This window comes from Cupressus sempervirens, chromosome 4 (assembly GCF_028749045.1).
Source record: "Cupressus sempervirens isolate cs-2001-9-10 chromosome 4, ASM2874904v1, whole genome shotgun sequence".
NCBI classification, from domain to species: Eukaryota; Viridiplantae; Streptophyta; class Pinopsida; order Cupressales; family Cupressaceae; genus Cupressus; species Cupressus sempervirens.
In genome coordinates this window covers 778,060,991-778,075,248 of record NC_143121.1, presented here as the reverse complement: position 1 = coordinate 778,075,248, position 14,258 = coordinate 778,060,991, and the positions used below count along the sequence as shown (strand labels likewise).

Sequence of the window (14,258 nt, the reverse complement as noted above, 5' to 3'; positions counted from 1 at the left end):
CTTGACTGGATAAATGGTATCTTAGCATATGATGGACAAACAGATTCTAAATGTGAAAGGTTGTATGCAGTACACCAATGTTGGCGTCAAGTATTTACTTCACGTATGTTTCTTGGTTTCCTCTTGATCTTTTCTTTGTACTCATGAAAATTTGACTCCGATCTAACAAGAACCATCGCTTTATACACGTCTGGAAAATAAATTTTGTGTTATAGTGCTAATTTTACCCTCAAAAGAAATACAAGCAATTGATTTCCTCATGCTCTGTGGTGCCATATATTCTACACCATCCTAGTGATGCAAGTTGAGATAGTCCTTGTGGATGTACCTACTTGTTCAAAGCAAACCAAATTAGAAGAATGTCAACCTCATGATCCCAAGAAGACTACTAGTCCATTGAGAAACCTTTTCCTTTTCTAATTCTCTGATTTTCAGAAGAAGAAATGGATTTTTTCAACTCTTTCACTTTTTTTTTTGGATGTTCCAACATAAAAGGGATCTTCTCATATCTCGAATATGACTTTGAAAGCTCATTCTTGTTGATATCTTCATGAATGAACTTTGTTCACCCTCCTCCTAGTGCTAATTTTTGTCAATGTGAGCTTTGTTCCCTACTACAACATGCATAATAGAATACTTAGTATTCTAAGATGAAACACCAAATCTCCAACTCTCTCTTGAATAAGGATGCTCATATGCTACACAATGCAAGCAGATTGTGTGATCAAATGAGACAACCTCAAGGTTCTTTCTTATTGTGGACTTGGCTCAATTTTATGATGTGATATGTTGGTTATCACAAAAGGACTTACATTGTTCAACCAATGGTAACCAACTTGACTTTAACTTCTTCCAACCAATAAAACTACAAGGGAAAGGTTTTAAAAAGCTAATCAAATCCTAAAATACAAGAAACTATGGATGTCTTTGTGGCTCTACTAGATTCAGTTTAGCCATCAAGATCAACCAAGCCAATGCAATCTCCTAAGGTGAATGCCAAATGTTCAACATCAAACAATCACCATTCCATCAACACCATCCATAGATGCACATCAAAGTGCAAGCAATAATCAAAGTTAAGTTTATAAATATATCATTTGATCATGCAAGGAAAACTTACAATCAACAAGCAGCTAGTGGTTTAGTCTAAGCAAGTTTACCAAAGATGCATCTAAAATATCTTTTGTTCAACTATTCTATTCAACATGAAATAAAATACTAATCTAAACGAGGAAATGTAGAAACCATGCAATACTCTAAAGCAACAAAAGTAATCCACCATGAAAACCAACAATGAATCAATAATAACCTCGATAGCATTATGGCAACAATTTCAACAAGTCTCCTCTCCTACTCTACTCTAATCTTAATCTCCTCTCTAATGAGTTAGAAGTGAGAAGGCAACCTCTTATAGTTGTTCAATTACAATGAAGAGATCAAGGCCCAAGATTTAACCAACAAAGCCCTTACCTACCTAACTACTACAAACATTAAATATTCATCCAATTACATGAAGGCACCACTCTGTGGGCCAAAAAGAAAATTACAATAATTTTGAGAGCCAAAGAGAAAATAGATCAAGTAGAAACACTAGATGGCTTCCACATGCACATTTGGCATAATATGATTGAATGTGCTTGAACATGTAGTTGGAGTCTTCTAATTAGTTGAAGATGTGTGGGTGCCACCACAAGATCCTTTTATCATAGAATTGATCAATTATTTGGTGATGAGAAAATATCTATTTCTACACAATAGTATCAAGCCTTAAATTGTGATGGCATAATCCCAAAAAATTTCTTCTCAAAGTTTTTTTTATCTCCATTCATTTGGAAATCTTCTCATTGCACCTATTGGTTTTGGAAATCTTGATTTTCTTGGTCATGATTTTCTTAGTCGTGATGAATTGTTTCATGTAGTTGGATTTCCCAAAGTGAACTTGGATTTCTAGAGGAAATTCAAGTTGGTGATTATTTTTCTCGCTTATAGGCTTGCAAATTTGTTCGTCCTCCTTATTCTTTGTTTTTGAAATTTGAATCCATCTCGATCTTGTGCTTTAAATTTGCAATATCAACTAAGAGTATTATCTTTCTTGTCCTTGAGCATCTGTGTCTTTCCTCCTTCAACAATTGCCTTTCAAAACAAAAGAATTTTCATTAAGCTCACAAAATGAGTATAAATAATTTAAGTCTGAAAACTTACATTACAAGAAATTGCATCTAGGTTTGTTTTATATCGACCTTTCTTCAAGGCAAGTTGACTTCACCATTCCAATTTTCTCACCATTTTCATCAGCATGTCATACAAAACTTAACCTTGTTGGCTGATGTCTGAAATCTGAATGTTTAGTTCTGATTTTAAAGTGGATTCTACTTGAATTTCGAACTATCTAGGGTTTGATTCTTTCTTGTTTCTACCCAAATTTCTTTTCAGTACACTTTAGATTCTGATTTTACAAAAACAGGAGATTTACATTTCAAACTCCTCTTCAAAATTGACCTTTATTAAATTTAATATTAATATTTCACTCCCTCTTGATAAGTAGTTTGCTGCCTTTATGATGAGGTTGATATGCCTTTGGTATGAAGAAAAACTGAAATGGATCCCTTCCCTTATATAGGCACTTGGGGTGAACGGTTATGTCCTTTTGGTTGGGCCGACCTGCCTCTTTTGGCCAATAAAATTAATTTTATTTGAACCTTTGAATTCTTTGTTGGAGGCTGACTTGTTCATTTAACAATATTTGATTTGAAATGATCCAATTTAGAGTCTACATTGCTCGTGTAAATTTGAAACAATCCAGCCTTATATCTTTTGAATGAAATCGATTTTCACTTCATCATTTTTTATTTGTCATTAACTCCTATCAGCTTCCAGACATTCTTGCATTCTCATTCCAGTTTATGGCCACCATGCAGAGATTTGAGGACTTGGAGATTTCGCTTTGCATTAAAGAGAACCTCATCACCATGGCAGAAATCCTACGCTTGGGAGATTCCCCCCACCACAACAAGTTCGCATGTTTACTCCCAATCACTCACTTCAATTTCTTCAGCTTAGAGGGTGAAGTAAGTTATAAAAATTATAACATTTAAGTTCCTTTCTTATACTTTTAAGTTATATTTTATATAAACATTGTCACGATATTTAAGAGTGGCTTCAAGTTCATAAGAGTTATAACAAAGTTTTTAGATTTTGTGAAGATTCTAAAAAACTCCAGACTTCAGCATGCCTCCATCAGTGTTATCTCCCACAGCTTTTCTTAACTTTCTAAGATGAAAACTGGAATTGGAACAAGGATTCTCAAAACAATCTAACTCATATCACCACAGATCTCTTGATTTCAACTTCATCTCTGAGAATTCTGTAACTTTAAATCATACTGGTCTGATTACAGATTGTACTGATCTGTTCTTGCATTAGATCCCTTCTTCAATCATTTTAAAATTGTCTTCTCTTCTTAATAGGTATCGGCGGCTCTGTTGGACAATTGGTTTATGAACTAACTAATCTCCTTTGTTAGTTTAGGTATTAAACTAAATTATCCTTGAAAAGTCGTCAATTTTGAGAGAGCATTCAAAGCCGACTTCGGAAGGGATATATCCTTTGCAAGGACATGCCCCTTGGTTCTATATTTAATAGGGTGTGGTTGTAGTTAAAGGACACACAAGAAGAACATACAATCTGCTTCTTTAAGCAAGTCTGCCCTATACGAATACTTGCAGAAATAGAACATTTCAGAATAACAAATATTATTGACATCTCTTTATACAAGTGTGAAACAAGGAAGATCATCTTCAGCAAGCACAATAGAAGGTATTATCTAAGTCTGATTTATAACAGAATTTGTAGAAACTTTACATGGTATCAGAGCTTTGGTAATCGAACCTAGGCTCTACAAATTAAATAATCAGACTTGATATATATCTAGCATCATTCTTCCATCTTCAATGGCATACAAAATCAGACCCGAGGACAGGTTTGATGGGAAAGAACACTTTGATGTTTGGAAATTCAAAATCATGATGATTCTTGAAGAAAATAATATAAAACAATTTGTTGATTCAGCATCCAAACAGCCTACTGTTGAACTTAATAAAACTATCTGGAGTAAAGGAAACAGGGAAGCCATGCAAATCATATTAGATGGAGTGAAAAATGAAATAGTACCCATGCTGACGAAACATCAAACAACGTTTCATATGATGAATGCATTATTAAATGCATATGAGGTCAACAATGCAACTAGAGTCCTCGCACTAAAAAGGTAACTAAATCATATACAAATAAAGAAGGGAGAATCAATGAATTCTTACTTCCTAAGGGTTGTCAGTCTAAGAGATGAACTTGCAAGTATAGGAACCATAATTGATGACAAAGAACTATCACCGATGGCTATAGATGGGTTACCAAATTCATAGGAAACATTCGCACAAGGAGAAAGTGCTAGAGACAATCTTCCTGACTTAATAGACTTAAGGGAGATTATATCCAGGAAGAATCTAGAAAACTTTAAAAAGGGGGAAAGTTGAAAAATGAAGATGAAGAACTTCATGTTCTCAACACAAATTCCTATAAACGGAAGAAGAAGCACTTCAAGAAGAAAAAGGGTAATCAAAAGAATGACAAACCTAAGAAAGATCTATCTAAAATAAAATGCTTTAAATGCAAAAAATTTGGACACTATAGATCTAATTGCCCTGAGAATTCTAAGCAACAAGTAAACTGTACAAACATTACTAGGAAAGAAGATAACTATGATCCTGAGAATCGTGTATTGTATTCAGCTCTATCAAATGAAGTCTCAAGTAAGGCATGGGTGATTAATAGTGGATCATCTCGACATATTGCAGGATACAAAGAAGCACTAGACTCTATGTCAGAAAAAGTTAATGGCGAAGTCACTGTCGGTGATAATTCAGCACATTTTGTCAAAGGAATTGGAAATTGCACCTTGAAACTAAAGTCGGGTAGTTCTCTACATCTCAAAGGAGTACTCTATGTACCAGGAATAAAAAGGAATCTAATCTCGGTTACAAAACTTGAAGATGATGGACATAATGTTGCATTCATGGATGCTAAAATTTTTGACTTGGGCTAAGAAAGAAAAATTGATTGGTCAAAGAAAGGGGTACTTGTATGAATTAAATTCAGAACCTAGCCGACCCATTCAAGCCTTAATTCATGAAGCTACTGATATAAACGAAATATGACAAAGAAGGTTAGCACATCTGTATTTCAAGACCTTATCGACTATGGAGAAGATTGTTATTGGTTTACCTAAGTTAGATAAAGATCATTCAAGCATATGCAAAGGATGCATTCTAGGTAAGAACATCAAAAGTCCATTTCATTATAGCACTAGAAAAACTAACAATGTTTTGGAATTTGAACCACTCATATTTACGTGGACATATGTTTGTACCTTCTCCTGGAGGATTTTGGTACTATATACTTTTTATAGATGCTTCTTAAAATGTAAAGAATCAAAAGAAAACCTTAAGAGATTTAAAGAAATTAAAACCTTAACTGAAAACTTATCAGGACATAAAATTAAAGCTCTTAGGACTGATAATAGAGGGGAATATACCTCAGATTTGTTTAAAGAATTTTGTAAAGAAACAAGAATTAAGAGTAAGTATACTGATCCTTATAAACCACAACAAAATGGGGTAGTAGAAATAAAGAATAGGACAATAATAGAAGTTGCAAGAGCTATGATATTTGATCAAAATATAGAATATTATCTTTGGGCAAAAGGCTCTTGTATTGCTATCTATATTCAAAACAGAAGTCCTCACTCCTATCTTAGAGATAAAACTTCTGAAGAAATCTTTACTAAGGTTAAACCTAATATAAGACATCTTAGGATTTTTGGGTGCCTAGTATATATACATGTTCCAAAAGTAAATAGAACTAAGTTAGAAACCTTTGAGAGGAAAGGTATTTTTGTAGGGTATAGTGAAACATCTAAAACATGTAGGATTTTCATACCTAGTCAAAAAAATATTGAAATTAGTAGGGATGTCATTTTTGAAGGAAATTTGGCATTCAAAAGAGCCCTAAGTTTTGGAGATCCCTCTCCCTTACCTAGTTCTAAAGAAAATACCGAATTTGAGTCTCAGAGGGAGAATATTGAAGATGAAATTCAAAATGTCAATCTTGAAGAAACTCAAAATTCTAATAAAAGACCACTTTGGGCCATTAGGACAATAAAGGAAGCACAAGACTTTGCTACACCATCTGGAACCTCCAGAGAAAGTAAAAGACCCAAAAGATTTTCTAGTTATGCAACAAACTTGAGTGATTTGTCTAAATCGAAACCAACCAATGTTTCAGATGCTATTAAACATACAACTTGGAAGGATGCCATGACGGATGAATACCAATCCATTATGAAAAATGATGTTTGGGAAATTGTTACAAGACCTTAAGGAAAATTTGTTGTTTCTTCCAAGTGGATATTTAAAATCAAGCATGCTATTGACAGTAGCATTGAAAAACATAAAGCCAAATTCATAGCCAAGGGACTTTCTCAGAAAGAGGGGATCGATTATGAAGAAACCTTTGCTCTTGTTGCCAAATACACCTCTGTAAGACCAGTCCTAGCTATTGCAGCATTGAAAGGGATGGAAATTACATCAGATGGATGTAAAAACAACATTTTCGAATGGAAAGATTACAGAATAGGTATATTTGGAGCAACCTGAAGGATTTGAAATCATAACCCTAAAGTTTTTGTTTGCAAGCTCAAGAAAGTTCTCTATGGGCTTAAACAGGCTCCAAGGGCATGGTAAGAAAGAATTGATAAATATCTCACCAGCTTAGGATCTCTAAGAATGAAGCTGATCCAAATCTATATTATAAAAGGGATAAAGATGATATGGTAATTTTGATACTGTATGGTGATGATTTACTAATAACAGGGGATGATCATCTCATAGATCAATGCAAGAAAGATATAATCAGAGAATTTGAGATGAAAGATTTAGGACTCCTTCATTAATTCCTAGGATTGAAAGTATGGCAGAATTCTGACAGCATCATACTCAATCAAGGAAAGTATACATTAGATATCTTGAAGACTACAGGCCTATGTCTTCACCCATGGAGACTAATCTACATAAACGTAAGGAAGCAACAACAGAATCACCTTCCATAAATTCTACTCTTTACTGGCAGATGATTGGGTCCCTTATGTATTTGGTAAATGCAAGACTTGATATTTGTTATGTTGCCAATGCCTCAAGTCAGTTTATGTGCGAACCAAAAGAGATTCACCTAGTTGCAGTCAAACACATCATGAGATACTTACAAGGCACTCTAAACCTTGGGCTCAAGTATGAGAAAGTTGAATTGGATCTACATGGATACATAGATTCAGATTAGGCTAAAAGTGTTACTAATAGGAAAAGCACTTTAGGATGTTGTTTAGTTTAGGCTCAGTGATGATATCATGGATATGCAGAAAGCAATCTTCAGTAGCACAAAGTTCCACAGAAGCCAAATACATTACTGCACCAATGGTCTCTCGAGAAGCAGTTTGGCTTAGAAAGTTACTTGTGGGACAATTTGATCTAGCCATGAATCCTACGATTATTCATTGTGATAATCAGAGTTTCATCAAGCTTTCTGTGAATCCAATTTTTCATGATAGGTCCAAGCATATTGAAATTCCTTACCATTATGTTAGAGATATGGTAGACGGGAATACTATAAAATTAGAATACATTTGTACTGCAAATCAGACAGTGGATATTCTTACCAAACCTCTCCTTCGAGTGAAGATAGATCACTTTAGGAAAAGACTTGGTATGGTTGAATTATGAAAAACTCCATATTTTTTAAATTATTATTAAAATAACTTTATTGTCAGGGTATTGACTGTTATGGGCTGCACCATTTGTATTCATTTTTTAAGAGGTGACGATCTCTGAGATAATGAACACTGTTATAAAAGACATTATGAGAAATGACGATTTCTTAGATAATGAACAATAGAGATCTATTGTCAGATCTAGATGAGTTCAAGATCACATTGTGATGTAGACATTGTTATGCCTATGAGTCATGATTTGAATAAAAGAAGAATTTAATCATTCTCTAGAGTTTATCCTATGAATTGGTAGATCTTAACTTAGGATCATGTTGTGATATAGGCCTACCAGTACCTATGAGTCACAACTCGGATAAAGGAAGAATTTAATCATTCTTCAAATTTTATCCTGTATGTTGCATTCCATGCAATATTGTTATCACTAGTATAAGTGATAAGTCATATCACAAGTATAGTAATATGACATTGGATCATGTGTTCAATGATATCACATGCTAAGAAGATTTAGATAGATATGGAGTATCAATCCTTGCTTGTTCATCTTAATTGATGTTGCTAGATATGATATCTCTCAGTATGATTATCAAGTTAAGAGGGAGTGTTAATTCTATAACTTTAAATCATATTGGTTTGATTACAGATCGTACTGATATGTTCTTGCATTAGATCCCTTCGTCAGTCGTTATAAAATTGTCTTCTCTTCTTAATATTATCAACGTCTCTCTTGGACTATTGGTTTATGAACTAACTAATCTCCTTTGTTAGTTCAGGTATTAAACTAAATTATCCTTAAAAAGTCGCAGATTTTGAGAGAGCATTAAAAGCTGAACTTGGAAGGGATATATCCTTTGTAAGGACATGCCCCTTGGTTTTATATTTAATAGGGTGTGGTTGTAGTTAAAGGACACACAAGAAGAACATACAGTCTGCCTCTTTAAACAAGAAGAACATACAGTCTGCTTCTTTAAGCAAGTCTGCCCTATACGAATACTTGCAGAAATAAAACATTTCAAACAGGGATAACTTTAAGAAACCCCCCCCCTCCCAAAATTTATAAAATTGTGGCGAATTAGATGTCATTTGGGTGAAAAAAAAATTAATAGTGTTGGCGAATTATGTGTCAATCGATGGATATTTGGTGGCGAATTTTTTAATAGTTTAGACAATTTTTATAAAATAATGGCGATTATAATTTTTGTTTTTAATAAAATTATTAATATTGATGGCGAATTATGTTTTGAAATGTAATTATGTTAAATGTATTATTTGAGAACTTAGACCGTTTGATGATCCAAGATCAATCGCTGAGGTTTAATTTCGGCCAACATTTCTTGAAGGAAGAAGAATTGTCGAGGTAGTCACCGGAATGTTGACACGTATCAAGGTAAATTGTACTTGTCTGTGGAGAACAGTGTCACTCATTAAAAAAAAAAATTCACATAGGAAAATGGAAATTTGGCGAATGATGATCGTCGAAAGAGACACTCAATTAATTCCGTGGCGAATAAGAGTAAACATTAAAGAGAAATATGGGTGAAGAACCTGACTACCAAACTAAAATTACGTAATAATAGTGGCGAACGTTCCAACCACTATATGAGTATTTTATAAAATCTGGGCGAACTAGTCAACTAGTATACAGTGTTTTTTAAGCCAATTTCTATAGCCCAATCGGGACATATTAGCCAATTGGCGAATAATAGCCACTAAAAAAATCCCTGATTTCAAAATAACAAATATCATTGGCATCTCTTTATACGAGTCTGTAACAAGGAAGATCATCTTCAGCAAGCACAATAGAAGGTATTATATAAGTCTGATTTATAACAGAATTTGTAGAAACTTTACAATCTCCTTGACTAGTTTAGCCCAACTCTCAGCCATATCCATGTCTGAGTTGAGTATCCAGCAAGCCAAAGTCATCTCTAAGACTTGGAAACTTGAAAATTGCTACCACAACCTCTACTCCTACTGCTAAAGCAAAAAGAGGGGGACCCATCTGTAATGGGGCGATGGTGTGAAAACCTCGCAACTTCTTAACTCAACCTCCAATGCATATCCAAACCAAAAGATCATAATTCAATTATGATAATCCATTGAGTCAACCATAGACCAACAAATACAACAATGTTAAACAATTGAACAACTGAACTTCACTTGTAGAATAAAGCAACACATGAATTCTAAACTAGAACCCTGCCAAACCTTCTAAATACATCTACCAAGCCACAAACCTAGAAACAATAATGTAAAGCAATATGAAGCAATCTCCAGACCAATCCTAACTAACAACCTTATTGCCAACAAACAACAAATCACAACTTCAACCACTGAACTACAAGAGACCTAAAAACATGAGTGTAAAATTCACTGAGCATAGTGATTACAACCAATACCACAAGCCATCGTCTTCCTATGAATTTTCCAATTGGGACTTCAAATACTCTAACTGCATTTTTCATCTTCCCATAAAGTCACCTTTTGGAAACATCACAAACTAAATATCACCACCAAACATCAAAACAACATCTAAACACTCATTTCGAGACCTTTATCTTTTTCCATGCTTCAAGAAGCACATGACTCCATTAGGTTGACATCAATGCAAACACTAAACACATATTGCTAACAATATCCCCCTTAGTCATTAATGGCAACATCAAGGACAAATACAACACATATCTTTATTTTTCCATCAACACCAAAAAGTTTGACATCGGTGACAACACAATGCAAAATACCAACAAAATGTTCATTTGCAAAGGCCACACTTCACTCTCTTGAGGACATTTCAAAGGAAGAGTCATTCAAACCTATTGAGACAATATGTCAATTGCTTCAATTTGCTAGAGAGGATACTTCAGGTGCATGAGTCTCTACAACTGATGATGGAAGTGGAGTAGATAGCCTAATTCAAGCTCTACTAAAGGAAAAGTCATCAAACAAAAGACCCTTGATGATTATTGGTGGTCCATTGTAAGGAAAGACTTTGCTGATTTTCTAACTAAATTGTTGATTTTATTAAAAATTAAATATTATATTGTTGATTTCCATATTAATTTTCTTTGTTTGAATATTTTAATTATATTGTTCAAATCTCCAACTTCCGGAGTTTCTAATATGTCAATTAACTTGTAAATTTATTCTTCTCTTTGTTTGCATTTTGTGATTACACTTGTTCTTTCATCTCACCTATTGTAGATGTCAATAGATATGCGAATATAAACTCTCCTACTCTTGGAGAGAGATATGAGACATTTAACAACAAACTAACTCAATATCACCACTAGACATCAAAACAACATCTAAACATTCATTTCCGAACCTTTATCTTCTTTGACACTTCAAGCAGCACATGACTCCATTAAGTTTACATCAATGCAAACACTAAACACATATTGCAAACAATCTCCCCCTTAGTCATTAGCGGCAACATCAATGACAAACACAACGCATATCTTTATTTTTCCATCAACCCCCAAAAGGTTTGACATCAATGACAACCATATGCAAAATACCAACAAAAGGTTCATTTGCAACCACCACACTTCACTCTCTTGAGGATATATTCAAAGGAAGAGTCAATCAAACCTATTGAGACGATATGTCAATTACTGCAATTTGCTAGAGAGGATACTTCAAGGGCATGAGTCTCTACAACTGATGATGAAAGTGAAGTAGATAGCCCCTAATTCAAGCTCTACTAAAGGAAAAGCCATCAAACAAAAGATCCTTGGTGACGATTGGTGCTTCACTATAATGAAAGACGTTGCTGATCTTATTATTAAATTGTTGAATTTAATTTTTATTAAATAATAAATATTATATTGCTAATTTTCATATTAAATTTCTTTGTTTAAATATTTTAACTATATGATTCGATCTCCAACTTTTGGAGTTTCTAACATATCAATTAACTTGTAAATCTATTCTTTTGGACTCTTTGTTTGCATGTTGCGGATACATTTTTCTTTCATCTCACCTATTGTAGATGTCAATAGATATGTGGATATAGACTCTCCTACTCTTGGAGAGAAACATGAAACATTTAACAAGCTTGGAACGATAAAGCTAGAATTGTGATGCGAAGGTGAAACACTATAAACACTTTGCTTCGTATGGCAGCCTTTGCTGTAAATCTCAAATGGTATGCACAAAGGGATGTAAAGTTGCCTCCATGTGCCAATTGAGAGATTTTAGATGGGCCATTGTGGACCTTTGATAAGTCATATACAAAGCAGGGGTCTTCAATACTTCGTACAAAATACCTTGACTTAGCAATTTTTTGTGTCCCATCATTCAATATACCACAAACGAGATTGGATAGAGCTATATGAGCACAAACTGACCCCATTAAATGGGACACAACACAAGGATACACCACAATTAAAGATACTTGCCAGTTGCCTCCTCGTACAAGTTGTTAGTTCTTCTACTACAGCAAGGAATCCGTCTACATATGTCTTTATCCACTCCATCAAGAGGAATAGTCGATAGACTTATCTCTAGACGAGCAAAGAAGCTAGTGGGCGTGCATAGTGCTCTCCAAGTTCAGCATCGTCATATGTTATAGTATCGACAAACTCCAACTTTACAGTAGAATGTTGATCCCCAAGGCGTTGCCCAAATTGATAAGGAGACACTGGAAGAATCAATTGGGTTACAGTAAATGATGTGAACCATCATAGTGGGGATGACTCAGAAAAGAACTCTAGTTTAGATGCAGCGTTGAGAGATGCAGATTAAGGAGCAGCAATGAACTCTTTTTTTTTTTGCATTTCATATTGTAAATGAAAGTGAAACTATATGGGAGGAGGGTGGCCTTTCAGCATTTTGCTATAAGTTCGTAACTTACATGATTTTATTTGAAATCACATGCATATTGACAATGAATTCCGAAAGCAATTTGATTCTAGAATTAACTATTACGATTAAGGCTTGAATTTTAATAATTTGTTTGACTTTGACTCTCATGCGAATTTTCAATTGAACACACGTTATAGGTTAAGTTTTTGTATTGTATATATGTATGCTTTATCCATGCTTTCATATAAATATTTAAAATTTCATTAATTTTAAATTTCCCCTATATTTTATATACCTGTCACCTATCCATCCTTTAAAATGGCTCAAAAAAACAAAAGGTTGAAATATTTTCCCCCATTCCAGAAACTTGGGGTAACATACAAAAGAATACATTCTTGTATTCAACTCAAAACGTAACATGCAATCTAAAGTAGAACATTGACAATCACTGACTTCTACAATCAAGTATTTTAGCATACAAAATCATGGCAAACCACATAAAATCTCAGATAATGATATTACCTGGTTAACATGCCAGACAAACTAAAATAGCAATACTATTGAAATGTAACCAAACAGTTCCAACCATCACCTTAAGTTTAAAATAGGTTACACTCCAAAAGTATTCACATGTAATAGATCTAAAAGAAAGCTAAACAAAGCTCCCAACATTCAACTATAAATAATATTAATAAGTCAGATAATTAAATCCAATGCAACCTTCCTTACCTGGAACTCAAAGTACCGAGGTCCATTGCACACACTGCAATTAGGAATGTCGGTGTTTTCTGGTTGTCCTCCTATTCTTGGCCACAAGATCTTTGCATTCTTAGACCAACAGTACCTGTTATAGCAATATGTTTATATCAAGCAAAACAAAAATAGTCTGCGGCTCACAATTTCTAGTGGCATAAAACTGCAAATATGTATAGATAACCTTCTAAAAAGTGGCACAAATCTGAAAGAACAAAGGATTGCTCCAACATTAGCCGCTACTAATCCATTAGAAAAACATACAACTAAAGTTATTTTTATTGCTGGTAAATGCAGTTTGGTAAGAGACAGGTGCCTGATTCCTTGTGTTCATCACTGGGATTATTAAAAGAAGAGAACGGATGTCATGAAACTTGAATACAAGACAATAAAATTTCACTTTGAGATCAGAAAGTGGCCTCATGGCATCTTTGAGAAGTGGAGCCAAAGAGCCGTTCTGTTTACATTCCTCCTAGTGTGCAGACATATAATTTTTAGCACAAACAAATTAATTCGTTGAAATCTGAAATACTTACATAAGTCAACACAATACCCTGTTGAAAAGAAAGAAAGAACGAGGATTTTCACATAATTAAGGTGAATTCTTTTTAAACAGGTGCTAAGCTTACTGTCATTCAGCCAACCCTCAAATGAATTCTTGTTGTACTAAAACGGGGAAGGATTGTCATGCCCCCCCCCCCCCCCCGAAAACCCTAATTGTCATGTCCCCATCAAGTAGTAGCATTTAATAATAAATAACAGTTAAAACGATTAAATTTTATTAAATAACAAATAATAATGAAAGAGAACTTTTAGGTAACCTATAGCACAATGATAAATTGTGAGCCTCTCATTTGGGAGG

The 14,258-nt window shown here is 34.1% G+C and overlaps 1 protein-coding gene across 2 annotated transcripts in view; it reads right to left on the bottom strand.

Moving 5' to 3' along the window:
- Positions 1 to 14,258, bottom strand: part of LOC149563699 (zinc finger (MYND type) family protein / programmed cell death 2 C-terminal domain-containing protein) — an 85,487-nt gene that overhangs the window by 9,530 nt on the left and 61,699 nt on the right. For both annotated transcript variants that reach the window (XM_089826840.1, XM_089826839.1), the window contains one exon: positions 13,373 to 13,487. In XM_089826840.1, coding sequence (XP_089682966.1) covers positions 13,373 to 13,487 — 115 coding nt within the window. The remainder of the gene's footprint in view (positions 1 to 13,372; positions 13,488 to 14,258) is intronic.